The 20,425-nt window shown below is 41.7% G+C and overlaps 1 protein-coding gene across 4 annotated transcripts in view; it reads left to right on the top strand.

Annotated features, from left to right (window-relative positions):
• The window catches only part of RCL1 (RNA terminal phosphate cyclase like 1), a 33,303-nt gene that overhangs the window by 9,696 nt on the left and 3,182 nt on the right, over positions 1-20,425 (top strand). For 2 of the 4 annotated variants that reach the window (XR_012649006.1, XM_075020747.1), the window contains exons 5-8: positions 269-393; positions 2,809-2,934; positions 6,497-6,653; positions 13,048-13,151. Coding sequence is in view for 3 of the 4 variants with exons in the window: in XM_075020747.1 (XP_074876848.1) it covers positions 269-393; positions 2,809-2,934; positions 6,497-6,653; positions 13,048-13,151 (512 nt within the window). In the remaining variant the exon portion in view is untranslated. Of the gene's footprint in view, positions 1-268; positions 394-2,808; positions 2,935-6,496; positions 6,654-13,047; positions 13,152-14,294; positions 20,370-20,425 lie in introns of those variants that run through there. The other 2 variants (XM_075020748.1, XM_075020746.1) reach the window with 2 other exon arrangements.

The raw sequence follows: 20,425 nt of genomic DNA on the forward strand, positions 1-20,425 counted from the left end.
GTTGGTTAGTTTTGTTTTGTTTTCCATTGAGAAGCCATGCACTACTGTACTTTAGAGAGACGAGGAAAAAAGAAATGAATTTTTGCATATAGGTTCAGTGCAAAATCCAGTTCTGCCTTTAGGATGTCTTTTTCTCACCTATGTTCACATAATACCCCTACTGAGAACATTTTATTATATGTGAAATAAAAGCTATCATTTTTGAGTGCGTAAGTACATTCCTTGTGCTCTTTACTAACTTGCTTTTTCCCTCCACTACTGTTTCTAGATCAACCGTAGAGGAATGCCTCCCAAAGGGGGTGGAGAGATACTGTTTGCTTGCCCAGTGAGAAAGGTCTTGCAGCCTATTCAGTTCACAGACCCTGGCAAAATCAAGCGCATCAGAGGAACTGCGTATCCTTGTTTGTTTGTTTTTCTTCTTTTAAACGAGTTTGCCTTAAAAAAAATAAGTCTCCGAACTTGAAGTTGCAGAAGTGCACCCATGTGGCTGAGCAAGTGTCCAGATAACACAGGGTGACGTTACACAGAGGCATCACACAAATAGATTTCAAGACCATGTCTCAAAACTGCTGTGTTCAGAACACTCCTGTTCAAAAAGTGTTAGTAGGCAATTAAATGAATTTAAAACTGAACAGCACCATTTAAAATCTTTTCAATGGCAAGAAAAAGTTAAAATACCTTCCATCACATAATGTAGCAGCACTAAAAGCAATCTTGCCTTGTGTGTAAAACCAGTAGTAACAAATGTAGTTTTGTTAAGTATTGAATAGGTGGCATCTTGGCTGTTAATGAGTCTAGCAGAATGTTAGATGGGAGCTTAAGTCTTAGTTCAGTTTACACCTCACAGCACACATGTGAACTGAGCTTTTTGTTGTGTTATGAAAAACAGTTTGTTAGTTCTTCCATCTGCAATGGTACTACTGAAGGTGAACTGGAGGAGGTATTACTGCTGCACAAAGATAAGGGCACAAAATGTTGTGGAGTACTCACTTTTGCAAACAGAACTGCACATCTAGTTAATGTTTTGGGTTTGGGTTTTTTTTTTCTTTATTTTTCTCTTCTGGTTCTTATATGGTAACTGTCATGAATCTGCTGTCACTGTAGGAAGAAGGCAGAAATACCTTGAGGTAAGGTATACTAGAGGTTGTATTTCATGAGCTCCTGCTCTCTGTTGAGCATTGGTCAACTTGTAGTTTAATTTGTGATTATGAGAGTCCCAAAAATGATCTGGCTTTGATTACTCAAAAGGAATGCAGGAATGGGGGCAGGTTTCCTGCCACAGGGGCAGACTTGCAGCCTGTTCCTTTTTTTACTTTGTGGCGTACCAACATAATTGTGTGTGAGAACAGGACACTGTGACCTCTGTTCCCAAACTGCAGCATTTGGATGAGTGCAGCTTTGCCAAGTGAGAGCAATTTTACTGGGTGCATATGCTGTTGAATAAAAAGGAGGCAGGTCATTGTACTTTTAGTGGTGTTTGTCATCGTCTTTCCATGAAGAAAGTAATTCCCTTGTGCCCCCATCCACCTCTGTAGCAAGTAGTTCTATTCTCTGTTTCTGTGTGAAGGAGGAAGCGATGATCATGGCTTTAGTGCCATCTTTCTAAATTGATGTTAATACACAGCACCATTCTGGGCCACTTTGACTGGATTTGGTCGATGTATGTGAGCTACAGGTTTTTGAACTTCCACTTTCCTTTAGGTTTTCCTGGGCTTTTTCTCAGGGATGAAGGTTTGTCTTTAGTAAGCCCAGTGAGAGGCAGTGTAATTTTAGTTTAGCCTTTAAGTGGCCAGCAACCTTTTATAGTCATCCAAAATACTGAGTACGCCAGCTGTGCGGAGCGATCAGTTTTTTGATTATTATTGACTGGTTTTGCCATTAAGATATTAAAGCTTTTGGTTTACCTACTCCACAAGAAAATGCAAGAGGAATTTGTAGAAAAGGAAATTCCCTTCTGCCAGCTGGGAGGTTTGAGACTGTATTTCCCTGCATTGCTGTGTGCATGTGGGCGCAGATGGGTGGTTAAACGTGCAGAGCATGAGTCTGCATTATAGTTGGGATGGAATTTGGAGCACTCTGTGCTTTGTACATTTGAAGATCTGCTGGGAATATCACTGAAGCAGCACCTGAGTAAAAGGGCATAAAGGCAGTTCATCCCTTGTGTACTGTGAGGAGGTGGGTGGGGTGAGCAGGAAGGTGGTAATTTCTTCTTCTTCCCTGGAACTGTTAACCTTCACATGCTGAGTGACTAGAGAACCAGTGAACATGATAGCCTCACAGCACTGCAAAATAGTTGGAGAGAGCAAAGATTTTCTTTTTTTTTTTTTTTTTTTAGCCTTTTGAAACTAATTTTTTCTTTTGTTAAAACATTTGTCTTTAATTTGATCTACCCAATTTCTCCCTGATAGAAATAGAAATACAGGATTTCTTGCTGCTAATTTAGAGAAACTTCACTCATCACCATCTTTTAGTAGTATATGAAGAGCAGAGCATGCAGAACTTCCTCCCTTATAAGAAAGCACAGGTTGACAGAAAAGCAGTTTAAAATTACTGAATGGCATTTTTAAGATAGATGTTTGCCTAGTCACAATAAGCTGTTCTGCACATGTTCTGTGTACTTCACTTCAACATATATCAGTGAAAAGACTGTAGGAAGCACTCAGGAAAATGGACCAGTGCTCGTGAATGGATGTATAGGACAAAACCACATTGCTGAAATAATGCATTAGGACCTCTTGGCCACTTTTGTCAGTCTCTGGTTTAATTTTCTTTTGTGACCACAATTAATTTCTTAGCTTGGAAATGTAGATACTCTGTCAGAGTGTCACCACAGATGGCAAACAGAATGGTGGAATCTGCAAGGAGCATCCTGAATAAATTCCTCCCAGACATTTATATCTACACGGATCATATGAAGGGGGTCAGCTCTGGAAAGTGAGTATCCAGTATTCACAGGGAACAGAAATGTAATTCTGCATTTGTTCATCTGTTAGGGTTTTCTGATTTGTAATTTTATTGAGTTTTAGACAGTGATCTTCTATTTTGCTGACTTGAAATAAATATTCCTCCTGGGGAAAAAATTGAATGATTCAATTAGATACACTTGTGTTACTGGTGGTACAGGCATATAAGTTGTGTGTTTTCTTAAACAAGGAATGTAATACATCGTTACTGCCACTAACAGCAACAGTTTTAAACCTGTTGCTTTGAAGTGAGATTAAGATCAGAGGTGCCATGCTATAGTGTGAAAACCAACATTCAAACTTGACTGTACACCTTCTGATGGAAATGGTAGTATTAAGGATGGGACCAAACTGTTTTAGAAAGTGTTTGAGCTGTATGGGTTGTCTTCTGCTTTACCATTACATAAATAGCTGAAGGAATGTCCTTTCATGTAGCGTATACTGCTGGGGGAAGAAGGAAGTAGGGGACATTCAGGAGTGATGGCATTTGTCTTCCCAAGTAACCGTTATGTGTGATAGAACCCTGCTTTCCTGGAGATAGCTGAACACTTGCCTGCCAATGTGAAGGGCTGAGTGAATTCCTTGGTTTGCTTTACTTGCATGAGTGGCTTTTGCTTTACCTGGGCTGAGATAAAGGCATTTTAATAGGAATTTTCTCACTTTTACCCTTTTGATTCTGTCTTCCTATCCCACTGTGCGGGAAGTGAGTGAGTGGCTGCGTGGTACTTAGTTGCTGGCTGGGGTTAAACCATGACAATGCTCAATCCAAGCATGCACATTTTTTTTCACTGTTTCTGCTTTTTGAAATACTACCTTAAAGAAAATTTGTTAGGTTTACAAATCTAAAAATTGTTGACTCACTTTTAAGTATTTTTCCTCTTTTCCAATCCTTCATCATATTTAATATCCCAGGTAAGTCAGTCTTGTGGCTCCAGACTGTTAACAGTGATCAAAATTGCAAAAACTTTTGGGAGCTCTGTGGTTTTGCAGTTTTGTTTTGTTTTGTTTTTTAATTTATCTGTCTATAAAGTGAAAAAGTCAAATTAATTGGGGCAGCAGCATTACATTTACTACTTGCTTGGCTAGCCTGTCCAGAGGGATAAATAACAGCATGGGAAGAGGAACTGAATCCCCCTCCACCTTGCTGGTGGATGTGGCTTTCTGATGTTGCTGTGCTGTCACATTCAGTGTAAGTATGGTGCCAATACAATTGCAGTATACCTGATACTAACATTGTGCCACTTTGGCAAAGCTTTTTTTATTATTTGGTTCCCAGTGCTTGTGTGTGTGTGTCTTAGCAGGACAGGGAAGGAAAGCAGTATGCCTCGTTGTTGGCAGTGATGCCTCTGGTGATGAGTAGGACCAGCGAGGACTAGTTCAGCCCATCCGTGCCCAGCCCCAACCAAGCCCTGATGTCAGAATATAAGGCGTTGGACCGCAGACTGTATCCCTTCCACAGTGCCAAAACCTTCAGGAAATACATTATATCTTCTGCCACCCATAATGTGTCTCTAAACAAAAACTTCCCGGTTCTGTTTTGAGCATTTGCAGCAAAAAAGTTTGCCTGTGCAGATGCTTCCTAATACTGTCTGCACATACATGAGGCAGTGGATGATTTTATTTTTTATTTAGGCAAATTGACACACGCTACTGAACGCTAACAAAATCTGCCAGGGGTTATATTTATTAAAGGATACTTGTCCAAAAAATAACATCTTTGACACTGTTCTTTTCTTGCTGTGTAGATCTCTCTCTTTCAGAGGAAGGAGAGGAGAAGAGAAGCATCTTTAACATACCTTCTGTGTTGTTCAGCAAGTGCAGGCAGTTAAATGTGAGAGGGAACCACTGATATCTTTTTGTTCCTGCCCAACTGAAAAGCCTCTGGAGGAACTGTTGTTTTTCTGGCACTGGGAGAGTTTCTGTGTATGGTGTTGGGGGTTTGTTTTTGTGGGTTGTTGATGTTGGTGACATTCCTTACAGTTTTGAGTCAGTGGGACTATTTTAATTAAGAAGCTGGGTGGTGGAGGCAGCAGGAGCCCAGAACTATGGGAAACCCTCTATGTGGAGTAAAGTTAAGTTAACCTTATTTGAATGGCTAGTTATTGGTGCTTTTCCAGAGCCTATAAATAAGAGGATCTTATGACTATTTTTTTTCTTTACTTACAACTTTCTGATTTCTCAGAAAGCTGTACTCGGCCATCGGTGACTTTGTTGTAGCAAAAGTGTTTCTTAACTCTCACAATACCATTTTGTAGGATCCTAAACTCAAAGGAAAATAGGGTGTTTTGGTTTCTTTCTTCAAATCATATGTTCAGAATTCTTACACAGTTGTAATGATTTAGATGGTATTGAACTCAAAGTGAAAAGAAGCAGTTGGAAATACAAGTGTCATGGTTTAACCCCAGCCAGCAACAAAGCACCACGCAGCTGCTCACTCACTTCTCCCTACTAAGTGGGATGGGGGACAGAATCAGGGAAAAACAAGTAAAACTTGTTGTTTGAAATAAGAACAGTTTATAGGACAGAAAGGAAGAAACTGATAATGATAAGAATAACAATAATAAAATGACAACAATAATAATGATAATAATAATAATAATAAAAGAATTGGAATATACAGAGCAAGTGATGCACAATGCAATTGCTCACCACCTGCCAACCGATGCCCAGTTAGTTCCCAGGCGGCGACCCACCCAGCCCACTTCTCCCGGTTTTTATACTAGGCATGACTTCACATGGTATGGAATACCCCTTTGGCCAGTTTGGGTCAGCTGCCCTGGCTGTGTCCCCTCCCAACTTCTTGTGCCCCTCCAGCCTTCTTGCTGGCTGGGCATGAGAAACTGAAAAACCCTTGACCTTAGACTAAACACTGCTTTGCAACAACTGAAAACATCAGTGGGTTATAAACACTCTTCTCATACTGAACTCAAACCCTAACACTTTACCAGCTACTAGAAGAAAAATTAACTCAATCCCAGCCAAAACCAGGACAACAAGTGATGTGGATCAACTTTTTTTTTTATTATTCTGTTTGATGCCGTGGCTATGATCTAATCTTGCTAAATATTGAAGCTTCCAGGGAAAGAGCTCAATCCCTCAAGAAAGTTAGTTTTGGTTTTGAATGTTGCAGGGAAGAAACTCCAAATACCTTTGAAATATTCATCAAACATCAATTAAATAAATGTGAAAGATACTCTTTTTTTAGTAGAGGAGGGTATGTCTGAGGCTTGGGTGTTTTATTATTTCTTTTTCTTTCCTTTTTTGCTTTTTGAAGAGTTTGTGCCTGGAATAGCCAGCATAGTGGATTTGGGGCAAGTGGGGTTTGGGGGTTAACTTTTAAATACTGTTGTTAATGTTTTTTCCAGCATGAATCAAATGTGTAGAACAGGACATTTGTCAGCAAGTCCAGATCCCAGTATTGTTCTGGGTGAGGAGCTGTTCATGACTTGAGGAGGAGGTTGGCTGGGAGTAGTTCTTGGCTCACTACTTGATTTTTGTCCTTAAAGCAAATGCACTCTTTCCCTTCCTTTCAGATCACCAGGTTTCGGCATGTGCCTTACTGCAGAAACAATCAATGGCACTATTCTCAGTGCTGAGCTAGCCTCAAACCCTCAGGGGCAGGGACCAGCTGTGCTTCCCGAGGAACTTGGCCAGAATTGTGCTAAGCTGTTGCTTGAGGAGGTCTACAGGGTAAGTGGTCAATACGTTTTGTGTGTATAACTGTAAGGGAAGAAGGTGATGACATATTGGTAAAGGAAGAAGGGGTTTGGGGCACCCTCAGACAGGCTCAGATCCAAACAGAGAAATGATCTGATGCTGCCAGTGTCGTCTTCATCCAGGTAAGGAGTGGTTTTGGGTGGTTCCATTAACAGTGTAGTGACTTACTGGGCCATGTTATTTCCCATGTCCAGGAGATGTTACTGTGAATCATAATAGTGGCAAATTTTTTCGTTTGTTGCTTTCTGTCTATAACAGAATTCAGTTGGCCTCACATTGGCTGTTAGGTCTTTTAATAATGAAGGGGTAATAGAGTCAATGCTCTTAAACTAGTGGTTGGAATGGGGCATTATGAGTGGGAAAACACATGAGGAAGAAGGAGGAGGAAAAGAAAAGCAGCTAGCCTCAGTGCTGGCCACTTTATGGTGATCATCACAAAGTCAAATGTGCTGAGATCTGATGGTATTGAACTCAAAGTGAAAAGAAGCGATTGGAAATACAAGTGTTGTGGTTTAACCCCAGTGGCAACTAAGCACCACGCAGCTGCTCACTCACTTCCCCCCACCCATTGGGATGGGGGAGAGAATTGGGAAAAGAGGTAAAACTCATGGGTTGAGATAAGAATGGTTTAATAGAACAGAAAAGAAGAACCTAATACTGATAATTATAACACTAATAAAATTACAATAGTAATAATGAAAGGATTGGAATATACAAGTGATGCACAATGCAATTGCTCACCACCCACCAAGCAATGCCTAGTTAGTTCCCGAGCAGCGATTCCCCCACTCCCCCCAGTTTATATACTAGGCATGATGTCACATGGTATGGAATACCCCTTTGGCCAGTTTGGGTCAGGTGCCCTGGCTGTGTCTCCTCCCAACTTCTTATGCCCCTTCAGCCTTCTTGCTGGCTGGGTATGAGAAGCTGAAAAATCCTTGAATTTGGTTAAGGACTACTTGGCAACAACTGAAAACATCAGTGTGTTATCAACATTATTCTCATACTGAACCCAAAACATAGCACTATACCAGCTACTAGGAAGACAATTAACTCTATCCCAGCTGAAACCAGGAAAGGCAGTTAACATCAGAGTGGTTTCTGATTTAATACCTGCTCCACAAACGTTAGACTAAGTAGCTGTGAGTGTTGTCAAAACACATTTGGCCTTTAGGAGGCAGTCATCTACAAATCGTACTTGCTGTTTTAAGAGAATTGCTCTGAACTGGAATAACCTGATAGGATTTTGCAAAGTATTAAAAATGGCATTAATGAGATTCTGTGTTAGGTGATGTAGTCAATTATAAAAATACCCCTTAACCTCATAAATCACATCCATGCCTGTAATAGATTGTTCATCTGTGCTCATTTTCCGTTCCCTGCTGCAAAAACCCTTCATCTGTCTGAATTACCAACTTGCTCACTTGTTCCAGTCTTCCATTAACGTTTTGTCTTTGTTTATTCAGTGTATGCACCATGTTGCTAGAGGACTTTCCCATTCTAGCTCAGGGTTCTTATCTCATAGAAACGCCACAAACAAATATTCTTCCTGGGTACAGTCCAGACCCCTTGCATTTGAAAAGTCCAGCATACATGGAAAATGCAGTCACAACCAGTGACTGAAAGATCTGTCTGTTTCTACAGTTATGTAGTGACAAGTAGCTGTTTTTATTTGAAAGGTGAATTGTAAAATCTTTCAGCTTCCTCCTCCCAACCCTCCAAAAAAAAAAAAAAAAAAGAAATTGGTACATTTGTTGCTTTGTGTAAACCTCTTGCAAAATGTCTTCAGGCAGTCAGATGATTGGAGGCATGAAAAATCCAATTTCCACATACTTTTATCAGCAGCAATAGATATTTTTTTTTCCTTTGAAAACCATTCAGCACTTGACAGATTGAAACTAGTGAGGGAATTCATCCAGATATTATACTTTCTTCAGAGTCAGGTGTCAGAGAACTTCTGAAATGAAGAGGGCTGGAGAGGTCTGAACCAGGTAATTTTCTGCTTTAGTGTACTGCAGCCATTTGAATGTGATGAATCAAATTCTGCAAAGCACCAGGATAGTGAGGATCTCGGGACAACAGAAAAAAACCCCAACATTTTGAGGAGGAAGCAGGGTCAGGCAAGTCTTTGAATGATAAAGTGATAGGCCATGAGGTTTTGGTGTCTTTGAAGACCAGATTCTGAGTGAGGTTGTTAGCTGTGGTCTGCTGTGGTACCGGTGGCACTCCTGGAAGGCTATATTATGTGTGGGCCATTTCAGTGCAAGAGTGACTGACAATTGCTGAGCAGAGTACAGACTGCTTGCAGTCCTCCCCTGCAGCAGCTCACGGTGGAAAAGTTCTTGTTTGTTAGCATTTTTGGCTATTGTGCTGCTTATCCACTGGAGTGCTCAGTCCTTATTCACTGTTCATTAATTCCCCACTCCCTCTGTCATAGGCAATATGATGGGGTTTGTTCTGTAGTTTTCAGAGTGCACACTTGAATTTATGTATGACACACATGCCCGCACAGCTCTAGCCAGGAATTGGGTTCCTGATTGATTGATTTTGATTTTATTTTTTTTTTTTAGCTTACGTCAGTTTGATCTTGCATTGACCCCAGAGAGGATGTAAAAACATGTTGTAAAGCATGCAGTGTTTGTTTAGTTTGAAGATACTTTTTTTTTTTTTTAAGTTTCTTTGTCTAGATAAGATGACTAGTGAAAGAGTGAAAATTTGGGAAAGCTGTGCATTGAGCAAGAATAGGTTGCTCTGAACAGGCACTCTTTAAGTCCCACTCTCTTTACAGGGCTCAAAGGAGAATTTCTCTCCCTGTGTTTAGAACCTCTCTTGATGAGATTTGTTTCTCCATCTGTGTCCTTGCCTGTAGGTACTGTGCTGCAGGCGCCAGGGAGGGTTGACCACAAAAGGCATCCTGGGAACATTGGACATAATTCTCTGTAGAAGGGTTTTAGCTGTCGGGGTCACCCACAAATCTGCTGGAGTTCATTACTGTTTAAAGGGCCCCAGGGACATCTCTTAAAGTGCTTGCTTAATCCTTGCTATTATGTGAACTTTACCACCTAGGAAATCTAAGGATTTGAGTCTTGCTAAGTGCTAAATGGTCCCTTTTACTCAGCCTTCAAAAAGAAATGAAAGAGGCTGTACAATTCTTGGAATCAGTGGAGCTTTTTTTATGTATATTTGTTGATGGAAAGATGTCAGAGCTAATTGACTAATAATAAGTGGCACAGTGCTAATGGCAGTGGCACTGAAAGAGAAGGCGTGGAGTGACTGGCTAGCATTGTCTTTACAAATCCGCACACAGTTCTTACCTAAGCTTAATTGTAGAAGGCCAATAAGGATTTTCCTCTCATCTTTGAAAGGCATTGGTTATGGGAGCTTTATATAGCAGGTGATTGGCAGAATGGAAAGGCCTGAAGAACTGGAAAAGGATTGAATGTTTATATTCCTTGTGATCATGAAAAATAGGCGAGGATGCAATACTTATTTAAGGCTGAGTTCTTTAATGAAGAAAGATTGAGTTGTTAGGCGGGCTTGGGGGGTCAGGAGGAGTAAGGCTTTTTTATTTAGCTAGAGCTAAAATGAGTGAGGCATTTCACTGAAAGCTTAATTTCCAAGATGGCCTTACATCAGTATGACAAGTCTGTGCTGTATTCTTCTGGGGGGGACAGGGGGAAATGAACCAATGTCTGCACTTCACATAACACATTATTGAGGCATCCAAGTGTGTACACAGGTAAGGGAGGAAATTGTGTGTATGCCAAAATATAACCAAGACTAAATCAAAGCTGCAGTCAAGCTCAGAGAATAATCCTCTTTGAAACACTGTTGTCCAGTACCCAGAGTTGTGATATTAGTATGTGCATGCCAACTGTGGTATTTCGTCTTAGAATCACAGAATGGTTTGGGTTTGAAGGGACCTTAAAGATCATTTAGTTCCAACCCCCCTGCCATGGGCAGGGACATCTTCCACTAGACCGGGTTGCTCAAAGCCCCATCCAGCCTGGCCTGGAACACTTCCAGGGATGGGGCATTCACACCTTCTCTGGCCAGCCTGTTCCAGTGCCCCACCACCTTCACAGTGAAGGATTTCTTCCTTACACATCTACTCTAAATCTACACTCTATTTGTATAACAGTATTTCAAAATGGACAGGATTTTAAGTGGTATGTGTCTCTAATTGTCACATCCAGCTGGATTTGGCTCTGTTTTCAATGGAAACAATAATGGAGAAACTGCCATAAACTGAGTTAATATGAACTAGAAGCTGCATCCTAGGTTGGTAACAAGCACCAGCTATTTTGGAACACATCTCAGTACTTTGGCTCTGACTTTGCCCATCCCATTTCTCTTGGGAGGGTTGTTTTTGATTTTGAATTCTTGAGTAAGTGGCAGGTGGATTGAGAGAAAAAAATTGGCCTCCTTCGGAGTGGCATGTCCCTCACTTGACACAAGTTACTGTTCTGTCATCATTAGATTACAAGCAGATCACTTAATTTCCCTGTCTGGCAACTGACTACGTGGGAATGGGTGTAACAGCGCATTGCTAGTGCACAACAATAGTAGGGACAACTGACTTACTGCAGCAAGAGAGCTTATGTAAGCAGCTAGGATGTGATAGATGCATCATGTTTTTCTATGTTGTTTAGGATGTGGTTGTCTCTATGCTGATTGAAGCTTTTGTATAAATTTGGTCATAAAAATACTTTTTTTTATAATGTTTTCAGCTTTAGAAAAAACAAAAACAAGCTCAGAAAAGGTGAAGTTTTCATCCAAGTGATAAAGAGCATTTTGAATTATTAACCGAACTACAAATACAGAGGTTCTGTGTCAGGAATACTCCTTACCAAACTCTCATCTGATTCTTGTACATGTTTCAGATTGGCAAATATAGCGGGTGAGAGCTGTGGCCCTAGATCACACCAGCAAATTCTGCAGGTACCATGTTCACTCAAGATACAATACAATTTTTATTAGTCCCACAGAGAGCATTAGGTTGAGTGCATGAATTTCACTTTGGTATGGCAGGTTCACGCAGTTAAAAGGGTGAGGGCTGCTGTAAGAGCATGTTGCTAGGAGTTAAGTCATGGTAGTGAACGTAATGAAGCCGTTTCCTTTGTTGTGGTGTATCATTTGTTGCATGAAGTGCAGAGGCTTTTTCAGAAGAACAGAGCTGAGACTTGTCACACTGAAGCTAGGCTATCTTGAAAATTAAACCTTCAGTAACTCTCCTGGGAAAGGTCCTCCTTTCTGGCCTCTCACTTAGTAAACGTGCTGAGGTTGTCACGTCATTGTGTTTTCTTAATCTATGTAGTCCAAAATTTATTTTGCACCCTCTTGCCTTTTTGGATGGTGTTATCTCTTAAAATGATGACAGATTACTCCTTGCCCACAAAACTGTCAGTTTACCTCATTAGAGAATTTGGTTTTAAAAGGATGAATTTTTAGTTTTGCTCTCTCCAGAGAACATATTCAGAAGGCATAGCATTAGGCCTGATCCAGCAGGAAACTGTTCAGAGGTTTCATGTGGCTGTGGATCAGGGTTGATATGAGGACAGTCCGAAATAATGTTATGACAGATAATTTTTCTATTTTCAATGTGTTTGCATAGTAATAGTTTTGGTAAATTCTCTCTACAACAGTCTTGACTGGAAGTATCCCTTTTAATTTATGTTCAAGCTTGGTAAACAAAGCAAGCCTTCCAATTCTAATTTACATAAGCATCATAGTTAACACCTTCTGCATAAAAAACAGTTTACCATGCATGTATGACTTACTACAGTCAAATATGTACAAGAGTATATGTAGTTCTATGTAACTTTATGCATGGCTTTTTCACATAGCAAAAAAAAAAAAAAATCGTCCCATTTTAAATATGGGGGAAAAAATGTTAAACCACAAAAGTTAGCAGAAGGTCTTAGGTGGATTTGTGTGAAACAACTTTTAACTTGCTGTTTCGTGTCTGCTAACACTGAACTATTTGTCCAAATATAACTTTATAGTTACCATAAAGTGCTGCATCTTCAAAAGCACATGAACTATAATTCATGCCTGTTTTCACTTTACTGCAAAGAAATTCTGCAGTGCTTACATTCTGTGATGTTAGAAGAGAATAGGTTGGGAGAGATGGGAGGGATCTTTAATGTGACCTTGTTAGTGGGGTTTGTTTTAGTTCTGTTCCTTTCCCACCTGACATGTGAAATTAATGTCATTGTTGCAAAATCTAGATTTTTATCTTTTTGGCTTTTGAAAATTGGGAGCAGTAATTCAGCCTTTTAAGTGTATCTTTCTCCCTCATTACTCTCCTCCCATCCCAATTTCTGGTTTGTACAGAGATTAATTATTAAAACATTTTGGTTTGCAGGGAGGCTGTGTAGATTCAACAAATCAGAGCCTTGCTCTGCTCCTCATGACCCTTGGACAACGGGATGTTTCCAAAGTCCTGTTAGGACCTCTGTCTCCATACACGTAAGTTGTTTTGTTCAGTTCAATTACCTAGTCTTGTTTAATTCACTAGTTTTATTGCACAGCTATTTTATGTATATGGAAGACTTTGCTTGTGGCTATGAATAGAACAACTTGTACCCATCCTCAAATGAGACAGGTGGTGTAAGTTACCTGGTGTTTATTTCTACATGTTAGAAGATGATTCCCTTACTGTTCTATATCATTCCTGATTCTGAGAATTGCAGAGATGGGGTTTATTATTCATTCTTGGTCTTGGATTGTATGCGTACATCAGTTTGCTTTTTGTTGCCTAGCATACACTGCTGTGTTTTCCTAGTGATCTCTCTCTAGCTGTGGCATTAAATGGCATGTTTCAAATGGCTAGCCAAATGCTAAAGCCGTGATTGTCCATAGGAATCAGCTTAAGAGTTCAATTCATGGAGCTATGTGCAGCCCCAGACCTTTAGCCCTATTGGGCAGCGGATCTCTATCTAATCCTTCAGTCTCAATTTTTATTAAAGCTTTGCAGCTGGCAGTTGTTCAGAGGATAGGAAGAAACTAAGTTTCTTACATTGGCAGTTGCAACAAGACAGGTTAGGGAGAGGGCATCAAGTATCAAAAATTTCATTTACTCTATCAGACTGACAAGTGATTGACTAGATCACAGTTATACCTAGAGACTGAGCAGTTTTCCTTTAATCAAATGGAGGGAGGGTTGTTTATCTGATAAAGGCATCAGATAATAAGACTATGAACTGTCCTTTTTCAGTTATCATGGTACCGGTGCTGTATACATGAAAGGTACAGTACTGTGATAACTGAAGAATGGTGGTGCCATCACATTGAGAGCTAGAAATTGCTTAACTGCTATTCTCAAACCCTGTTATCTTGGAAACAACATTCATAAGATTTTGAGGGGAAGACAGGGAAGCCTCCCATTGCACAGGGTTAAGGTAAGTATCCACGTGAAAGGCTTACAGAGAGTAGATACTGGTGTTTGAAGTGCACAGTTCAAGCATGTGAAACAACCAATCACTTGTCATTGTGCAGTCTTTTTTTTTTGTCTTTTTTTTTAATATTATGTTATGAAAATCACGCAAGCGCACTTTTATTTTGTAAGCAGGCTGATTTCAAATGGGTGGGTTGTCCCTTCTTCCAAGCTAGGAGTGTGCGGCAAGAATGAAGGTCAGGAGCAGACATCCTGAAGCAGCATGTGTCACGTGAGATCCTAAAATTTGTGATTCTGTGAGAATCTGTGACTCATCAGTCCTGTGAGGATCTATTCAGAGATCGCGCAGCTCTGTCTGCAGCACCCCCGTGGACTCACTAAGGCAGCTCATAAAGGGCTGGGAAATTTGGCTCCTGAGCAACTCATTAGATGCCCAGGCTTTGGAAGTAAATTGCAGTACTGTCATGTTCCGCTTCATTGTCCCTTCTTTTCTCTCTTGGGGCTCTGACATCTCTGCATTTAACATTTTCACCCTGCAGAAGCCGAAGCTATTTATAAGCCATGTTATGCTAGAGTGGCTTCCCTGTCTAGCACAATGTAGCATGAATGTGACAGTTTAGCTGGCGGATGAGAGCACTGTGTGGGGGACATGGTGCTTTGGAATACATCCATCAGGAGGAGGAACCGTCTCCCAAGTACTTCCACAGGAGGCATCCTTTGCCCCCACAAATGGCACGGGACAGGGGGGTGAGGGGTGGGCAGGCAGGCAACACCATGAGCATGGCTGTCCTGGGAGGCACTGCGGACACCAGTCCCAAAAACACCACTTGGCCTGCGGCCATCTGGATTACTTCCTCTCATCTGGTGCTCCAGATCTCCTGGAAGTTAAGTGCCTCTCTGTCAAGCTGAGCTTAAAATCGAATTGGGTGCTGGCTGTGTTGCCACCTGGCAGAGATGGGTCTTGCAGGACAGGTGCGTGCAGGCGAACTGCTGTGAGCCCGGGGTACGTGAAGGAGAACAAAGGGAAAGACTGAGTGCCCCGGCCCTTGCTTGGTTGCGCAGAGGTTTAGGGGCTTCGAGGGGAGGGGACGAGGCCAGGTGCAGCCGCCGAGGCGGGCCTGCCTCGGGCAGGGCGCCTCTGCCCGGCCGGGCTGCCGCTTTCGATTGTTGCCCGAGCCCTGCTCGGGGTCGGGGGTGACCGTCCCCGCCCGCACCCAGACCCTCGACCGGTCGTCTCCCTCCTCCCCGCCCGCGGGGGCCGGGGGCCGCAGGCAGCGCGGCGCCCCCTGGCGGCCCGCGCGTCCGGGCACTGGCCGCAGGCCGCGGCCAGCAGCTGCCGGTCAGGCCTGGCTCCTCCCGGGCAGCGGCCCGGGAACGTCCCCGGCGGGACGCTGAGCAGCAATACCGGGGCCGCCGGCGCTGCCAGACTGTGTCCTGCGCTTGTCTCGGGGTAGTCGAACCAAGAAGGTGTTGCTGGCACGCAGGTCTGTTCTTGCACTGATCCGCGAGTTGGTCACTTTGCCCTGACAGCGAGCTAAGACGTGTGAAGTGGTTGTGTACCTTTTGGTGTTTCTTCTGGGAAAAGATAGCACTTAGATAAACAGACTTTTTTTTTTTTTGGTAGTACGATTGTTCTTTATTTGAAAGCCACTGGCTCTGAGGAACCCTCCAGTGTGGCTCATGTAGCTGTCCCTGGGCCTAAGGAAAAGTGTTCAGCTCTGCCTTGTTCTTGCCTGAACACACAGTCTAAACTTCCTGCAAAATAAAACTTCTCTGTACGTGTTTGTTTGGTGCAGCCTCCACTATTAATTTGAGGTGCAAACCTTCCCACACGCGACCCATATCAGCCTCAAGCTAATACAAACCTGCTTTCTGCTGCACTTCTGTCACATACCCCTGACCTCCCCCCATCTTGTTTGCCTGTTTCCAGGGCTCTTACCACTTGTGCTTCTACTGCTGCAAGTCAGAGCTGGACTCTCTCTGCTCCAAAATTCTCCCCCAACATCCCCAGGCAGCCCCCCCTGCACTCCTGCTCGTGCTGTGGCAAAGCTCTCTTGCTTTTTCTCACTCTGCCTTTATTCAAAAGGGAGAATTAGAGAAGCGTGGTAGTCTACATATGTGCAAAGAGAGGTACAGGATGAACTGATCCCACCAACATGTTGCAGAGTTTGCTGATCAGTTTTAAGGATTTTTCCCTGAGCGTTTGGCTCGCACGCTGCCTCTGGCATTTGTACAGTTTATTCTGTGCCCTCCTTGCAGTTCAGCATGCCGCTCCTGCTGTTTTGGGCTCGGCTGCTTTCCTGTCAGAGTGCCAGAGCTCTGGGAAAGGACCCAGCTAAGGAGAAGGCTGGTACAGAGCTTGCTGCCTGTCATCTTTACTGAAGCATTTGTGCCAGCATATGCCTATTTGCCTATTATAGCAGCAACCAGAAACTTTGCAGTTGGGGAGACATGGAAGAAAAGGTGCTTTTCACTGTTAATCCATTTGAGAGATGAGAGAGCTGGTATCCATGCTAAGGCCAGTTACCAGCCCAGGAAGGTAGGGTAGAAAGGTATACATGGGGAGCCATATGCCCACATTCACCCTGCAGAGATGTTCAGCTCACTGCCCCAGGGATAACTCTCAGATCTTGGCAAGCACAGAACTGTATAGGTAACAGCAGCCTCTCTTTGTCTGGCTCCTACTGTTTCCCTCCTCTTCCCATGCACGTACCTGAGCCCAGGAGCAGCAGCTTGCCCTGCTGAAGTGGATAAGGCAATTCTTGCTCCTGCAACTTCTGTTGTGCATATTTACAATTTCTGTGAATAGGAGCTGCCAGGAGGTTTTCAGAGGCCTCATGGTGTTGCAGTGGGGACAGTCCTACCCTCTTGGTCTCCTGGTTCCCATTTTCTGGGTACTTTCTCTTGATTTGGTGTAATGATGTAAGTGTGATTAGCTTGCTATTATGCTCTCAGCATGCAGAGCAGAGACTTTTTCCAGATTGCCAGCCAAACAAATATGTGGACTCGATGTGCACATTCCCTTTCTTTAAAGGTTAAACTTAACCTAAGAAGAGCACATACCAATTGCTGCAGGAGATTAAACCTTAGCTCAAGACTGCAGACTTGCTTGTGGCCATGACTGGAAGAGACCAGACTTCCGTCAGGAGCTATTGCCAATTTTGTATTTGTAGCCTTTTGGTGTAATTGCTTGTTCCCTGTTTTGGGTAAGCCGGTAGGAATGTTTTCTTGGCTGGTTTTGTTCTTTTTTTTTTTTTTTTTATATACTTTTCAGTAATTTTTCCTGTCACTTGCTCTCCAGTCAGTGTGCGTTTAGGAGCATTGTGTCTGTTTAGTCTTTTTGTGCCTCTCATTCTAAAATGATGAAAGGAAAATTACTTTTTTTTTCTTTTTTCTGAAAATGAGAGAAAACAGGAAGAATTCTGAGTCTGAATGTGATTTTAATGAAACATTTCACTAAGAAGTGGACAAGTTAGTAATAAAAATCAAACACATGCTTTAGGATCTGATGTCTCTCTTCTTAAAGTATGCACCCAAGGCCAAACCCTTTGGCTATCCCTGTTTATCTTTTATTTCTGCTTTAAACATTGGGGCAGGGAGAGTACCACAGGTTGCAATGGGTCTCCTATGGCCCTAATGGAGAATCAGCGTCATAAGGAAGTGACCTTGCCTGGCTACATCTCTTCTTTCTCCTTTCTTTCTTCTTCCCTCAACATTTTGTCTTGCCATGTTAGCAGGCATTCTTTCTCTCTGCTTATACAGAGAGTGCAGTGGTTTCAGTAGGGGTCACTAGCCACCTCTACAACAGAAGTGAGAACAATGTTTGGAGCCTGTACTAAGCCTGTACTTGCTCTGTACTAAGCAATATATTCATGTTCTGTTCACTGTGCTCTTGCTGGAATCCGCGTTAGTACATACTGCTAATGGGCTTTCTGTTTTGTTTCTTAAACACTTGTTTTCTCTCCCTCAGAATTGAGTTTCTGCGACACTTGAGAAGCTTCTTCCAGACCATGTTTAAAATTGAAACAAAGACCCCTGAGGAGGAGCACATGGGTGGGGAGAAAGTCTTAATGACGTGTGTTGGCATTGGATTTTCCAACCTTAGCAAAACTATAAGATAAGAAACATCTGCAGACTTCGTGAAATGGGGTGACAGAAACCGCTGCAAAGATCCGATAAAACCTGCCTTTCCCTGTGCTTATTTTGGCACAGGGAAGCCAGTGATGATTCCAGTGCAGAGGAACCCAAGCTTGCTGCATGTAAACAATAAAGCTGACTTTAGGCTATTTAGACCTGTGCTGTTTATAAATGCAATGCCAGTATTCTGTGCTGCATGGAATGGCTGGCTGGAGTCTCAGCTGGCTTGGGACTCTTTGCACTGTATTCCACTGCATGGGACACAAGTGCATCTTATGTCCCTGTGCTCTCAAGCTTTAATGCAGTGGATGCTCTAGTTTTGTGTATCTATAGACTTCACTCCTCTTAGCTTTTTCTGAAAGGTTTAGATAGAGAGGGAAAACAAGATTGATCAAAACAAGCTTTGCAGTGCAAAACAAATGATCACAACAGATATATTAGATTCTTAACGTAATTGCAGAGACAATATTGGCATGGAAATAAAAGTAAAGGTGTGACGATAATTTTTTGTTCATACATTGCATGTGAATAGTATTTGTCAAATGCTTCACTCCTGCTTATGTTGACTAAATTACAGTTTCATAGGAGGAAAAAAAATACCCATCTTTTAATCTTCCTTAATGTTAGAATACAGAAGAGATCACAACCTATACTGACTTGTTTTAGCCTCCTCTGCAAAGATGGGCATGGGAGGAGAAAACTCCTTGACAGTTTTTGACTTATCACATATATTCTTTTTAGGTTTGTTTGGTATGCCACACACTGCAGTTCACAATTAGTTGTGAAAGGTAGCAAAAAAAGCTGTAGGCTTTGAGGGAGAAAAATTTATTCAGTTATGCCATCGCATTTTGTGCAGCTGCTCCATTTTGAAAGAAGGGATAATGATGTATGGGCACTGCTTGGATTGACAGGTGCAAAAAGCTTCTACTAGGATATAAATATTTACCCAAGAAAGGCTTTTGGTAGATTCCAGGCAAACCTGCTGAAGTTAATGCTGAACTGCTGACACAAGGAAAGAACTCTATACTTGACTTCAGACTACACTCAGTGCATCTGGAGTAAAAAAAAAAACATGTCAAAAGCTGGTATATAGAGAGAGCAAATACTAGTGACTGTGTTATAATGGTCTTACAAACTTTATCTGATGCCACTGTAAAGTGGGCATTACCTCTGTAATATGAAAAATGTATTTTGTACCCAAAAGGACTTTGACAAAAAGTTAGGTATTTGATTAGTGTTTTATTAACTATTGCAGGCTGTGTGAGTCATTTTTGTACTGTACTTTGTTCTTGTTGCAATCTGTCTAAACATGTTTTGGAAAAATAAAGTATTTTTTCCTAAATAAGGTTTTATTTCCCTTTAAAACAAAACAAACAGCAACCAAAAAAAAACCCTCCAGAAACCTTTTCCCTAGTCCTCTAAGTTGGTATTTCAAAAGATAAATGGCTATTTTGAACTGATACATCAAAAGAACAGCTGTGGGCGTTGCCAGAACGAAAGGTGGGAGAAAGGGAGAGGGCAAGGAGGCTCTTACAATTTAATGGCTTTCCAAAATTTGATTTGCAGCTAAGGAAACCCTAAATAAAACAGTAGATTGTGAAATAAAATTATTTTACTTTTTTTTTTGAATTTAAAGTTACATTAGGAAAAAAGTATGTGGACAAGGAAGAATTTACCTTGCTCCCCGCTGTCATCTAAGCAATGAAAAAGCTAGAAACTCTCCAAATGAAAATTGCCCTAAATACAGGGAGCCACTGATCCAAAAAGTGAAATGTACAAGCTGAGATTAATAGCCACTAGAATTAAAATATAAAGCTTACACTAATTAAAGATACAAGTTTGTAGTACAGCTCCGATTTCTAAAATTGGCCTAAGTAGAAATTTGGAAGTATTGTTACAGCTTCAAAAATCAAAAGCTTTATTTTTAAACTTTCAAAGCTCTTAACTTTGAAGCTGTCACAGCTTTTCCAAGTGTTCCAGTTTCACCAAACATAGAAAGAGCAACGTGTTGCCCAGGTAGCAGATTCTTTAGCAATAGAGTAATTATGTTGTAAAATTACCCATGCTTAAGTAAAGCTCAGTGTTAAAGTTAGACTGCTAACCCTTAGCCCTGCTGCAAATCGCATAGCTCTACAGCACAATGCTTGCTATGACTCAGAATTGCTTATCGCTTTACAGAGAAAAAGATATGTGTATGAAAGGACTATGT

This window comes from Buteo buteo, chromosome Z, assembly GCF_964188355.1.
Source record: "Buteo buteo chromosome Z, bButBut1.hap1.1, whole genome shotgun sequence".
Taxonomy (NCBI): domain Eukaryota; kingdom Metazoa; phylum Chordata; class Aves; order Accipitriformes; family Accipitridae; genus Buteo; species Buteo buteo.